Here is a 14,531-nt window from a genome sequence, read left to right as displayed (position 1 = left end):
AGAGCTGCACCTCAGATTTTCTTGTGAAACACAAGGTCAATGTGGGTGAAGTAGGTGGAAGATGAGCATTAATGTACTTTCCATTGTAAAAGAACCTTGTTTTGAGGGCAGGGACCTTTAAAGAATGGAAAAGCGTGATAAGCTGCGGAGTCGAGCGTCTTCTCGCTGGGTCCTTGTTGTGACCTCCCTCAGCTGAGCCCTGCGTGGGGCGTTCCTCCACCAGCCTGAGCCCCGGGGGACGCTCACACCAGAGTCTGTGACGGACTGTCCCCACTGTGTGACGACTGGAGCCTGTCGGCCAGACTGGGGGGCGGTGGCCTTGTTCTTGAGGGCCTGGATGGACCCTTGGACCGTGCTGGCCAGCTAGGAGGCGGGAAGAGGGGCCAGCCCTGCATCACAGGGCAGGGTGGCCACAGGGCTGTGGCCCTGTGCGCAGCTCAGAAGGCCCTGCAGACCAGGGGGCAGACCTCGGTCCTCCCGCCTCCGTCCACACCGCTCCTGGGCCCCCAGGGCGGGCCACGTGGGGGCCGCACCCGTCCTCCGGGGGTGATGGCAGCAGAGGTCCTAACCTTTATGCTCCTCGTGCTCGGCGCTCGTCTGCCTCGATGTCCGGTTGGGACAGCGTACTCCTGATCGCCTCCTGCCAGGGGCCGGTGCTGGCGTTATGCCTGCGAGAGGAGTGACACGTGGCGGGATTTGGGGCCCGCGGTGGACACCCAGGCGCTCGGGCGACTGGTGGGACGCGCTAGAGCACAGGCTGGGCGAGAATGTGGGGCCGGCGTGCCCAGGGCCCTGCGCTGGGACAGGCCTGCCATGTGCGGTGTGGGCGCATCGAATCGGGCCGCGGCGTGCCTTCCGTGACGCGATTTTTGTGTGTCGGTTGCGCCTCAGCAAACCGGGAAAGGAATAAAAATAAAACAGGAGCTTGGGGCTATCAGGCCTCTTTTCTTTCTGCCCCTTCCCTTCACCTCCATCCATCATCCCTGGAAGCCCGGGAGGTCGCCGTGCCTGGGAGCCGCTTACAGGTGTAACATGGGAGCCCGCGTTGTGCAGTTGTCACGTTCGGGGCAGCGCAAGGGTCCTGAGACAGAGACACAGGGGCACAGAGACAGGCACAGAGGCAGAGACACAGGGACACAGGTATAGAGACAGAGAGAGACAAAGATAGAGACAGACACAGAGACACAGAGACATAGAGACATAGAAATAGAGAGACAGACACAGAGACGGAGACACAGAGAGACAGAGACAGAGACAGTCTCTTACTTGACACGGCAACAGCCGCAGAGCCCTCACTTTGGCCGGCGTCCAGCGCCAGGGTTTCAGGGTGAACAGGCCCAGTGTGGCCTCCATGAGTACAGTACATGTCACCGAAGTAAAATAAAAAATCCGGTCACGCTGGCCGTTCACCGAGTGCCCAGCCTGCAGTACAGTGGACATTCCCCTCGGCAGGCTGCTGTGGGGACCGCAGCATCCAGGGGCCTGTGACGTCCAGTGAGAGCACACAAGAGCCCTGTCTGGTCCACAGGGTCGGGGAGGCCGCCTGAGGAAGGGCCTGTGTAGGGCCGAGGGGCGCTCGGCCGCGGACACCCCCCAACACGGCGGGCAGGTGGGGCCAGGCCACGGGCCCCGGTGCCCCAAGGCACGAGCACTTCAGGTGACCGAGCTGTGACAGCCTGAGGACAGGGGTCGAGAGATCAAGAGGTCAAGCTCGAGGTGCGGGGTGGGTGGCCCTAACGCATCACAGAGTAAGTGGCCACCATGAGCAAAAGGGGCTTCCTTCCATCAGCTGCCCTGGCCGGCGTCCCCCGGGAGCTCGCGTCCCCTCCCGGCCGTGGCCTGTCCTGCCTGCACCCCCTCCTCTGTGCGCCCTCTCTCTGCCCCTCCCCCACTCACTTGTGCTCTCTCTCCCAATAATAAACTTTAAAAGGCATATATATTTAAATCCCAAGCCAGGGGCTGTTAGGATTCTACATGCAATTTATGTCAGTTCTTGTTTCGGGAAACTCATCGTTTAGAGGAGAAGGCAGCTACCACAGACTAATTTAAAATTTAACTGCCACAAGCCTTCGGTGTCTTAGTGCCAAATAGTCTTACTGTCCACTGTTCTCTGCTAACGCTCAGGACATCATCACGGTCAGCCCAGCAAAGGGGCTCTGATGAACCATGAGGTGTGTAAGCCGTGTGTTAGGTGTCTTTCCGCCAAGATGGAAATGCAGCTTTGTCTAGGAGATGCTTTCTGCCCTGGCAGGAAGCCAGGCAGGGTGGTAAAGACAGGCTAGGCTGCGTCTGTCCTGTGCCCCTGGCAGGGCGCACTGAGAAAGCCTCTCTGTGGGTTACACTGGAGACCTGACTCCGAGGCCGTATCTGATTTCCTTCATCTGAGTCATTACTGCCCCTGTGTGTCCAGGAGTTTGCATTTCGCTGGTGGTGTTTATTTTTTTTAATTTATCTGCTTTGAGAGAGAGAGAGAGAGAGAGAGAGAGAGAGCACAAGTGGGGGAGGAACAGAGAGAGAGGGAGAGAGAATCCGAAGCAGGCTCTGAGCTGTCAGCACAGAGCCCAGGGCGGGGCTGGAACCCACGAACCGTGAGATCATGACCTGAGCCAAAATCAAGAGTCCGAAGCTCAGCGGACTGAGCCACCCAGGCGCCCCTGCTGATGGTGTTTTTTAACTCCAACCCCCAAGGAAATTTTCCTTCATCTCCTACGTGAAACTTACTCACAAACGTCTTTTCTTCTCAGTCGCCAAATATGTGCCTGGGTGTGGTAGCTCTCACAACCTGTGTAGCTGTACAGGTTGTTGTTTGTTTTGCTTTTCAATGTTTATGTTTAAGCGAGAGGGAGAGAGAGAGAGAGAGAACGTGTGGAGGAGGGGCAGAGAGAAGGAGAAAGAGAACCCCAAGCAGGTTCTGCACCATCAGTGCAGAGCCAAACTCGGGGCTTGACCCCACGAACCGTGAGATCACGACCTGAGCCAAGATCAAGGGTTGGACGCTCAACGGCCTGAGCTCCCCAGGCGCGCACCCCCCCTCCCCCCGCTGCCCCCCCCCCCCCCCCCCCCGTCTAGGTTTTAAATACGGCATTTAAATAAGCTGTGTTGTTTTCCTGTATCAGCTCCTACGGAAGGTGCCCTGCCCCACACTTCACCTTCCGGAAGGTTAGGAACTCTTTGCCGCCTGGTGGCGTTACGATATAGGAGCGTGAAGAAGCGTGTGTGTGCACAGACGCGGGCGGGGCTGCCTGAGCATCACCCTAGCAGTTGCCATCTGCACCCTGCGCGGGCGCCCCTCCTCCACCTGGGTGCTTCACGGTCTTCCGCAGGGAGACCAGGGAACGGCATAGGGGTGGAGGCCCGGCGTGGCCGTCCTGCCCCAGCTCCATACCGTCGTGAGACCGCGGTCTGCATGCCCTCGCTCGCCGTCCCCGTTGTGTGCTGTTTGCTTCCCCAGTGCGCAGGGATTCCCCCCCCCCCCCAGTGGAGCTGTGTGCTCGCGTGCGCAGGGCAGCCCATCTGCGCGGTCCCACGGGTGTTCTGTGTTTGCACAACCGCCGTCTGTCGGGGCGTGTGCCACTTCTGTTGCGCCTTCCCTCCCAGCTCCAGCACGCAGTGCCTCGCCTCACCGCCCCGCCAGCATCTCCAGCAGGCGGCGTCCCACACCCTTCCTGACCTCAGAAAGGGTTTCTAGGACGCCACCCCACGCACTGGGCTCCCGGTGGCTTTTCCGTAGCTGTCCTGTGTCAGATTCAGAATGTTCCAGTACCGTTTCTGCTTTGCTACAAGTTTTTATTGTGTTTCCCTGGAATCTGTTTAGTAATGCTTCGTGTAGGGTCATGGGAGGGACTTCCCGCGGCTGGCCCCTCTCTGAAGGTCCCCATCAGGGTCTGGAGTGAGGACAGATCTCACTGTCTGTTCTCTGGAAACGTCTATGTAAGTTGGGTGTCGTTTTCTCCTTATGTGCTGAATAGAAATCACAGGTGAATCCACATAGACCTGAAGTGCTTCCGCAGGATTATTTTTAACTAAAGGTTCCATTTTCTAAATAGAGACAGAAAATTCTCTGTTTCTTCATGTGTCCATTTTGGTAAATTATGCTTTTCTCAGGATCCTGCATTTCACAAAATTAATTAGTTGCATAGACTTGTTCAATGTCTTTTTATTCACTTAACGGAGCAGGTGCACCGTCACCTACACCTGTCACGCCCTGGCTGGTGACTCATCTGCCTTCCCTCGTCAGCCAGACTTGCCAGCTGTTTGAACTTGTTGACGTCTCTCTACCGCATTATTTTCTTTCTTTATTTTCTGCTCTTATGTATATTTCTTCTACATTCATTGTGTTCAATTTGCTGTTGTTTTTCTAGCTTCTTCTGGTGAGTGTTTACATCATCAGTTTATAGCTTCCTTCTTTCCTGATACATTTAAGAGTATAAATTCCCATTTAAGTAGAATTTACTGGCATCCCATATGTTTTGAAATGTTATAATTTCATCAAATTTAAAATGAGTTATTTTTTTATGGCAAAAACAGTATCTACTCATTGCCCTAAAGTTGGAAATCAGGAAAGTACAGCAGGAAAAGCCAACCTATGCTCGCACCTGCCAAGTTAACACCGTTAACGTGCCGGGTGTGGACTCACGCTATCATAATGTGCGTCGTTTTCCTTTTTAAAGGTACGCACACAACGCATACACGCCTGTGTGTGTGGAAGAGTGTGATGTGCTGATCGTTTCACGGCCTCTTCTGTCCTGTTACTATTTCACACTCTTAACACGGAGAACCGATGGCGTGCTTGCACTAAGCACCCAGAATAGGAAATAAGCCACCAGGTACACGTGTGGCTTCGCCAAGACCCAAGGGAATCAGTGACCAGCTCTGGGCGCAGCGCGGCTGACAGCGAGGACGCCCCTGGTCACCTGCCTTGTGCACCCCCCCCCCCCCCCCAGGCAGCTCTCCTCTGAGATGATAAGATGATAGTAAAACACAGTATGGATCACTTTTCTCCAGATTAATGAAGGCGAGCACATCTATTTTGAATAGACAACGGTGAGGAGAAATTTATGTATTTAGTTAGTTTAACCGGACCGGGGAAATCAAAAATGAAAACAAAGACAAAAAACAAGGACTTCTATGAGCAGCGGTCACCTCTCAAACATTGACATTTTGTAAGACCAGCTTTGGTCTGTCAGCCTTACCTCGCAGGTCCCCTGCCAAGGCACGCTACATCAAATAGAATAGAAAACTACCGTGTTCAGTTACTCCCTGGTGATTGAGGGGAGAAAACACACTGCTCGTGGGACTGGACAGCCGTCTGTGTCATGATTTCCTGGGGAGTGACTTTGGCCCCATGCCAAGTTGAAGGTGTGGCCATCATGTGTATCACGAGACAGAGCTGTCATTCAGAAATCAGCAGTGGCGTTTTTCTCCTGTTTCCAGGACACGGAGTCTAATTCGGCAAGGGCACAAAGCTGGCAGGGTGGGGGCATCTGTGTCGCCCGAGAGAGATGGGGACTCGGGCCCATCTGGACAGACGCTTCCAGCGAGCAGCGTGGTGTGGCCGCCCAGCCGGGGACGCGGGGTGCAGGCTGCGCAATGGACGCGGGGTGTCCAGAGCGCCGGAGGGAGTGACCTGTACCGTTGAGGCGCCCACAGTGCCGTCACCTGCCGGTTCGTGTCTCTGACACCGTCAAAGGGCTCGTAGGAAAGCCACCCGAGGGACCGCCCCATGGAGCACAGGGTAGACATCTTGTGCCCAAGTTCAGAGGTCAGGGTGGACGCCCTTGAGTAGACAGTAGAGGGAAAGAGATTTTTATTCAGCCTACTAATCGTGTTGATTACAGCAAATTTCAGCTCAGTAAAGTTGGCTCCTGAGCCGTGTGTCACCAACTTCACACACAGTGTCACTTCCCACCCGTAATCCGTCACAGGCCGTAGAATGCTGCTCAGACAAATCTAACGAGAACTGGCTGAACAGGAGACTTTCTGGCAAGTGCTGGGGTCCCAGGCAAGGTCAGGCAAGGCCTGCAGGGTGCTTAGCTGGCCATGATGCACTGTGGCCACGACATGGTGCGTACGCACTTGTGGGCTCTGCGTGTGCAGGATCGCCAGGGTCACGGTTTCCGCTCGGTGGCCGTGTGCACCATCAGGGCGCTTCCAGCCAGAGACCCGGTTGTTCGCACTGTCTGCCCACCACCGACCCATTTCTGCAGACCAGGGGCCCAGTCGGAATACCTCTTGCTGATTCCCACGGGCAACGTGCCGTTATTTATTGTTTGTTCTCACATCCAGTGAACTCTCACAAGGCACCAAAGTAAACTTAAAAAAATAAATAAATAAGAATTAATGTTTTTTCCCCCAAGGCCACAGTACTGAAAAGTTACTCCCAGTAAAATCGCAACAACTCTTACATCCTTGAAACCTCACCATTTGTCCTAATTGTAGCAACAGTCAGTGTGTGTGTGTCTGTATCTATACAGGACCTTCTAGAAGAACACGTCAGCTATTCATTTAACGGTAAGTCCCAGGTTCCTTGATCACATAATTAGTTGAGATCAAGCTGAGAATCACTGAAGTAAATGTTTTAAATTCCTTTTCTACCGAATTTGCAAGATTCCAAGCGAAAACTTTTTTAGCCTCATCTGTTTGTTACGGTTCCATTGTACAGAAAGTGGTTGTATTTGAATTTTTGTTTCTATAGATCAGGATTTTCACGATCAACCAAAGAGAAGAAGAGCTAGAAAGCATAAATCAAAGAAAAATTTTAAAGATCCCAATAATATTCATGGAGAACAAGAAGAATTAGAGAAGCAGCAGAGTCTTTTGCAAGAAAAATTGCAGCCACAGTGCACAGATGGCCCCACCATCAGCAGAAATAAAAAAAGGAAACTGAAAAAGAAACAGCAAATTAAAAGGAAAAAAGCAGCCGGCGTGATCACCAAAGCTTCTGGCGTCAACTTCCTGTACCAGCCCGAGCAGAGCGACAGTGAACGTGACGTCGAGCACCAAAGTGATGGCGAGGACGGCGCAGACGCCCGCGGGGGGGACGGCGCAGACGCCCGCGGGGGGGACGGCGCAGACGCCCGTGGGCACTGCAGTACAGACACCAGTGAGGAAAACCATAAAGACAGCAATGAGGAAGGTGTTAAAAGTATCAGTGAAAAGGCGGCTGGTATCCTGAATTTTCTAAAGTCAACACAAGAAATTTATTTTTATGACGGTATGTTTTTTCTGTTCTTTTGAATAGCGGCATCCACTTATTTGGAAAAGTAAACAAAGAGGGTAAAATATTTAAGTGTTTAAAATATAAAACATTAAGATATTCAATAGTCAAAATAAATCATTAGTTTCGAGGCAAAAATGAGAACATTTAAGTTCCCTCCCCCAAAGCTGGGGAGTGGCCTCGTCCTCGCGAGGCAAACGACAGAAATGGCAGAGTCCTGGCAGGGCTGTGGCCCAACCATAATTGGCCTCGTCGTCCCGATTCCTCTAGAGCCCGATCGCAGAGCAGGGTGGCATTCTCGGCTGTATTTCCCAAGCAAAGGCAAGTCCAGACTGCAGTCCGACGAGCTCACGTTCCATCAGCTCAGAGGGAGGGCGGGAGGCACGGCTGGCTCCTCTAGGACACACTTTGTGTCACCCCCCCACATGTGGCTTGCTGATTTGAGATCCTCGGTGAGCAGCTGTCTGTGTTGACCGGGGAGACGAAGGACGAGAGCCGATATATTCTCACGGACGGTGACTCCTCCCACTAGCGTTGGGGTTACCGACAGCCGACTTCCGGACCAGGAAGGGACAGGTGCACACGCAGAGCCCCGCGTTCACACCAGGGACAAAGTGCTCACAATGAACCGTTGCCTGAGTCAGGGCCGGGGTGATTAGTGCTCCCCGTTCCCGCGAGAATCTGCCAGTGCCGTATGCACGAGGTGCAGACAGACGGGCTGTGTGATGACCTGGGAGGCCAGGGACTGATTTAAGCAAGGATGTCGAAGGACCACTGTCAACAGAGCAGCGTAACCATGTCCCCCCGTTAGCACGTGTGTCAGTACTTTGTACGAACAGGTTGAAAACACACTTAACAACCGTCCAAATGACGCTAATAGGAAGACCGTGAATACAGTGCAGAACGGGAGGCTGGAAAGCTCTCCGTCCAGGATGTGTTCCATGTGTGGGACAGTGTGTGTGGCAGGCAGCCTGTCCTGCCAGGGAACTGGGACAGCCAGGTTAGGTGCACAGGGCATCTGCGAGGTTCTGGGGAAAAGCGCCTCAGGGGACAGATCCTAGAGGACAGGGCAGCACGTGAGGGTCGAGCCAGCATTCCACAGCCACCCTTTCCTCCAGGCAGTCTGCCAGGTCTGCACATGGGTCCGAGTCTGCTGAGAAAGGGGAGCGGGAGGACCACGTGCTCTGTTGGTCTCTCTCAGAATCTGCCAGACTGCACGCCAAGGGATGCGAGGTGGCCAGGAGCACAGACGTCTTGGCAGTTTTGAGGTGCAGACGAGGGTGACCAGGGTTGACTCCTGGCGCACCACAGATGGCCACGGGTAGGGCAGAGGACAGGAGCGTGTGGCCAAAACCACGAGAGAGGAAAGCAGGGGTGCATCCGCAGGCGTGGAGGGCACGGATGTGACCAGACAAGGAATGCAGAGGGCTTGATTAAGGAGCTCACAAAAATAGGGGGAAATGGAGAAAAACAGTGAAGAATTAGAGAATTTCACCAGATAATTTTGGTCTGCTAGGATAATCACACGGAAATTCTGAGAAACAGAATCACTGAAATTACGAACTCCATGCCGGGTATAAACAGCCCTTGGGTTCAGCACAAGAGAGAAGTAGCAGCTGGAAGCAGACCGGAGCGGTGTCCATCAGGGAGGGTGGGAACAGCAGACAGGAGCGCACTGGGTGCCGGGACCCAGGAGAAGGGGTGACACTTGTGGTTGGCGTCCAGGCCGAGGTGCAGGGGCCGTGTCCAGACGATAGTCGGGAGCTCTTCAAAGTGGGTAAAGGCCATCAAGTCATAGACTGAAACAGCTGTGTGAACTCCAAGCAGGATTGAGGCAGAAAACACCACACTCAGGGGGCAGTGGGGTCTGACTGTTCGCTGCTCAGCACAAACGGGGGGCCTTTGCTCCCGGGCACCTCGGCCACCTTCAGAGCTCGGCCGTGTCCCTGTGGCCCAGCTGCGTGTCTGGAAGGTGTTGTGTGAGACCCATGCACAAGGACGCCGGCCCCCACCGTCCTTCAGCAAGCAGCGTGTTGTGTACGGGTCAGTGCTCTGCTCTGACGATGGCTCCTACATCCCAGACGGCTCGTTCCAAGTAGAAGTGGGTTACACTTGAAGCTTTCCTTAGGAGACGAAAGCCTACCTTTGTTTTAAAGCATAAACATAAAAATGTGTTTCTAAGTGCTCCTGGCTTCGTTTAGGTATCTGCCAGGATCCAGGCTCCGCCGTCCTCCTGGAAACCACTCAGGAGCTATTTAAGCATCTTGACAGTCACGGCCTGTCCCCCTCAGATGTGCTCCTGCTGGATCACATGAAAAGCCTGTTGCTTCTGCAAGATACCAAAGGGCTGAGACGAGCCCTCGAAATGTTCCCGGAACGCTGCACACTGCCGGCAGGTATGTATTGACTGCTTAGTCCTTATGCTGCTGCAGATGCTTGTGTCCGTGTTGGTCCCGAAACCTTATGCTCCACCAGAGTGGTCAGGAATCAGAAAACGTGAGGACGCACGTACGGCTTGGGAGAATAGAGGAGCGTGGTCCTCGTGTCCCTGCTTGCTGTAAAAGTAATTCACAAGTCAGGGGCACCTGGGGGCTCAGTCGGCTAAGCGTCGTGATCTCACGGTTCCTGAGTTCGAGCTCCGCATAGGGCTCTGTGCTGACGGTGCGGAGCCTGCTTGGGATTCTCTGTCTCTGCCCTTCCCTCGCTCATGCTGTGTCTCTCAAAAATAAATAAATAAGCTTAATAATAATAATAATTCGCATGATAGATGCAGAAATGCCTGTGCAACCTGATTTTCCAGACTTGTGAGCTATGAACTAATAGTTTCTTGGGGCCAAATATTGTCAGAGAAAATTTCTCCTCTCTTTCTTCCTTCTCCACCACTGCATTGCTAGAAGGTAAATTTTTTCTATCCTCTGAACACCTTGAAGAAGGGTGAATTGTAGGGTTTTCCCTGGTTCCTCACTCAGCCTCGATTCCTGATTCCACACCAGCTGTCGGGTGCAGGAGCCACCTGTGCGCAAGTGTCCCTGACACCATGGTCGTGACTTCTCGTTAGTAGCTTGAAATGGGCTGAGGTGGGGACGCTAGGCCACACAAACGTGCAGATAGCAAACCCCAGAAAATCGGGGTCTCTCAAGCGCCCCTCCCGTGCACACCCCAAACAGGCGCTGGACACGTGTTCAGACGCATGAACGAAAAGGGGCCTGCCGATTTCTTTGCGGGAATGTCAAAGTAGCCGTGATGGCGGTCCCACCAGAAAGCTCGAAAGCTCGGGCTGCACGCTGGAGCCCAGACATCCCATCAGGAGAAAGGACAGGCGAGTGCAGGGAGGCGCCTCCGAGGTCGGGTGAGTGACGGGACCGCGAGCCTTCGTTCTCACGTTGAGGGGCTCCGTCACCGAGCCCCGGTCCTGGCGGAGCTGGCTGCTGGAGCCCCTCCCTGCCCCTCTCTGCTCCTCTCTGCTCTCAGCTGCCGCAGCCTCAGAGACCTGGGCAGGCGAAAGCCCGCCCTTGGGCACGGTGTCCCGGTGCAGAGACGAAGACGGGATGAAGACATGAAACACGTCATGTATGCACTGGGGCCGCAGCTGGCAGAGGAAGAAATCCGCAGGAGGGGACATTCTTGCAGCCGAGGACAAATGCGCAGGGATGGAGCGTGTCGGGCGCCATGTGGTGGGAGCAGGTGGTGGCTGTGGACAGGCAGGAGAGAGGCCTGCCTGGCCGTGGTGTCGGCCCCGGTGCAAAGTCGAGCCAAGGCACGAGCAAGACCCCAGCTGTCGGGTTGAGACCAGAGTGAAGTTTCCGGAGTGGGAGGCCGGGGGCTTTGATTGTGCTCTGGCTGAAAGAGGCCGTCCGGAGGTGTGGTAGGTTCAGGTCGGCTGTGCAGGTGGAACCCACAGCATCGCCGGCCGACCAGGCGTGGGGCCTGCACCCCCGGAAGAGCCTGGTGGCCGGTCATGAGCTGTGACACTCGGGGTGAGACAGGGACCCTTGGGAGCCAGGGTCACATGCTGGCTGGACACCCAGCTGGGGGACTTAGGATGAGGCCCTTCACGGAACAGAGAAGATGGAGGCTGGAGACCCCACCCAGGGCCCCTGCAGGGGGAGGCTAGGGGGAGCCTGAAGGGAGGGGTTTCAAGATGGCAGCATCGCAGCGGAGGAGAGGCTGACAGACCCCAGGGCCCTTCTGCTGAGGAGCCGGGCTCACGGGGCGCGGGGCGGCCATAGCTTCCTCGGAGAGGTCAATCCAGGGTCCGCATTCATTGTTGGTTGTCCTATACTGAGCATTTAACTAATTTAAATTTCCAGAAGTTGTTTCTCAAATTGTGAAAAGCCAGTTTTATTAAATTAAATATGAAGTTTTTGTGAGACAAACATAAGTCACTTAAAAGTTTTTTAATTTGGGGGGCACCTGGGTGGCTCAGTCGGTTGAGTATCTGACTCTTGATTTCGGCTCAGGTCATGATCCCAGGGTTGTGGGATCGAGCCCCAAGTCAGGTTCCATGCTGAACGTGGAGCCTGCTTGGGATTCTCTCTCCTTTTCTCTCTCTCTCTCTCTCCCCCTCCCCCTCCCTCTGCCCTTCCCCCACTCCCATTTATACTCTTTCTTTCTCCAAAATAAAAAATAAGAAGATAAACTACATTTAAAATGTTTTTGTTACTTTTTTGTGTGTTTCTCTCACGGAGGCCTTTCTTATGCATTGCTCTAAAATGTGTCAGAAGAGTTTTCGGCAGTAATTGGGGATTTAGCAGAAATGTTTCTCTCGGTTTCTTATACTGAAACCATCAGACGTGTTTTGTCTACAAGTGCACTTACTTTAAGCGATTGGCACAACTAAAACTTACATATGAAGCACTTTTCTTAAAAATGGATTCCCTTTTGTGTATGTAGGATACACATTTAAATTTTTTCTTTTTTTAAGTTTTTAATTTATTATTAATTTTTTTTTTTGAGAAAGAGAGAGTGTGAGCAGGGGAGGGGCAGACAGAGGGGGGAGAGAGAGTCCCAAGCAGGCTCCACACTGTCAGCACAGAGCCTGACGCAGGGCTGGAACTCACAAACCGTGAGATCTTGACCTGAGCCAAAGTCGGACACTTAACTGACTGAGCCCCCAGACACCCCTGCATTTAAAATGTTTCTATTTCAAGCTATTTTATTAAAATTAAGAAAAAAAAGAAGTGGGGTGCCTGGGTGGCTCAGTCAGTTGAGCGTCCGACTTTGGCTCAGGTCATGATCTCACGGTCTGTGAGTTCAAGCCCTGCATCGGGCTCTGTGCTAATGGCTCAGAGCCTGGAGCCTGCTTCTGATTCTGTGTCTCCCTCTCTCTCTGCCCCTCCCCTGCTCGTGCTCTGTCTCTCTCTGTCTCAAAAATAAATAAAAATGTAAAAAGAAAAATTTAAAAAAAAAGAAGTTGTAAATGGTGAAGCTTTGTTTTCAAACACGGCATGTCTGTCCCCGACTTTTCCCTGGACGTAGCGTGGGAAGCGTGGGGAGCGGGTGCGTGGTCTGTGGGCTGGGCGTGGGTGGCGGTGTCCTGGAAGCCGGCGCAGGGTCCTCCCCTGCCAGCTCAGTCATTACTGTTCCTGACGCTGGGATGTCTCATGTGGCCGGGCCCTGGACAGTCTCCTCGCAAGCTCGGTGCGTGTGTTTAGTGTGCGGACAAAGCACATCTCACCATATACGCGTGCACACATGTTACCACCAATATCAGCTGCCACTACTGTGTGTCTGTCACGCACCCTGCTTTATGCCTCGCAAGGGACTGAGGGGCCACCATTGTCACCGAGGAGACAAGGCTGCAGGAGTCAGGCCGCCGTCCCAGGCAGAAGGGCGCCTTCAGAATGGCCTTGGCCGTGTGCCTCTCTTTGCTCGAAGCAGCACCTCCCGGCGGCCCCGGCTGCGTCCGACTTGGCCTGCAGGGGGGATGCTCCCTAGGACAGCGCCTGCTTGGAGAGGGTCAGCGGGCCACTGTGCATGGCGGCCTGCGACGTGTCAGAGCGGCTAGGAGGCCTGGCACTTGTGAAGAACCTGCACTGGAAGACAGACCAGCCCTGAGGTGGGAGACGGGCCCGTGGAGCTAGAGGCAGGCTGGGCGCCAAGGTATATGGGCCGGCTCCCACGTCTCAGCACCTGTGTCCCCGCGTCCTCACTTAGGATCCTGCTTCCGACCTGCCAGCAGCCCCTCACCTGTGACACACGGCTGTCTACACTGGGTTCCAGTCTGCCTTGTGGTCTTCCTGGAGCCCGGGTGGTCAACATGATATTGTACCCGGATGTTCTGAAGGTGCAACAACTTGTAGACCAGCGGGGCTCTCACCCACGTGAAGTTCAGACGTCCAGATGTGCCGTGTCCTGTAGGACACACGTGCGACATGTTCCTGCCAGCACTGTTTTCGTGCCAGAGTTGTGCTGTTTTAGGCCCATCGCAGGTTTTATGCTTGCAAAACGATAAATCGCCATTTTTATTCGGGGGCTTTCTTGTTTGGTTTTATTTTTGGTTTTGTTTTGTGTTTGCTTTGCAGACCATGCCAGAGTGCTCGTGGCCTTCTTTAATTACTGGATCACACACGTCCTTCCTGAGAAGCAGTGAATAAAATCGGTGCATCTATTTGAGAAGAGCTAACATTTGGCCAGAAAATGTAAAAGGCAAACATGAAATCGACAGAGACATGATTCCTGCGTACAAAAAGACGGAATCCCCTAAGTTTTCTTCATAGCCCAAATGGAACGTAGCCCAATGGGAACGTTGAAGACCTCACCGCCATGTTATTTATTCATGTGTTGTGCACAGTGGGCAAGATGCGATCTGAGACTTTAAGTGAGAAATTGGGATAAAATGGAAATTTCTCACTTATCTGAAATTGCTTGTCTCAGATTACTACACAGTGATCCTGTTTTTCTGATTCTGCTAAAAATTGAAAACGGATTTTCTGTTAAATAAACTAGAGTTTGAAGTTGTTATTTATTTTTATAAAGCTTAAATTGCTTTGTATTTGCAAGTCTGTGTTCTAAGAACACCTTGTAGACATTAAATGCTCTGGTTTCAGTAGCTTGGCTCTAGTTGAATTTGTTATTTTCTTCCTTGTTTCCTCTTCTCTACTTTGAGAAAATGCCGAACATCATCCTGCTGTTTGATCTTTCCTATTGTTCTGGTGACAGTCACCTATGTTTAGGATTACTGGGTTTTTTAAACATCTGTCAACTGACACACTTTTTTTTTTAAATTTTTTTAATGTTTATTTATTTTTTGAGAGACAAAGTATGAGAGGGGAAGGGGCAGAGGGAGAGGGAGACACAGAATCCAAAGCAGGCT

The 14,531-nt window shown here is 53.1% G+C and overlaps 1 protein-coding gene across 1 annotated transcript in view; it reads left to right on the top strand.

Annotated features, from left to right (window-relative positions):
• The window catches only part of ERICH1 (glutamate rich 1), a 51,649-nt gene extending 37,382 nt beyond the window's left edge, over positions 1–14,267 (top strand). The window contains exons 4-6 of the mRNA XM_019427996.2: positions 6,695–7,213; positions 9,418–9,612; positions 13,741–14,267. Of these exons, the coding sequence (XP_019283541.2) occupies positions 6,695–7,213; positions 9,418–9,612; positions 13,741–13,808 (782 nt within the window). The 3' untranslated portion in view covers positions 13,809–14,267. The remainder of the gene's footprint in view (positions 1–6,694; positions 7,214–9,417; positions 9,613–13,740) is intronic.
• Positions 14,268–14,531: the final 264 nt, after the last annotated feature.

This window comes from Panthera pardus, unplaced genomic scaffold (genome assembly GCF_024362965.1).
Source record: "Panthera pardus isolate Hobbes unplaced genomic scaffold, ASM2436296v1 HiC_scaffold_13, whole genome shotgun sequence".
In the NCBI taxonomy this organism is placed as follows: domain Eukaryota; kingdom Metazoa; phylum Chordata; class Mammalia; order Carnivora; family Felidae; genus Panthera; species Panthera pardus.
Note: the sequence above shows the minus strand (reverse complement) of the source record. Positions and strands in the feature narration are given on the sequence as shown.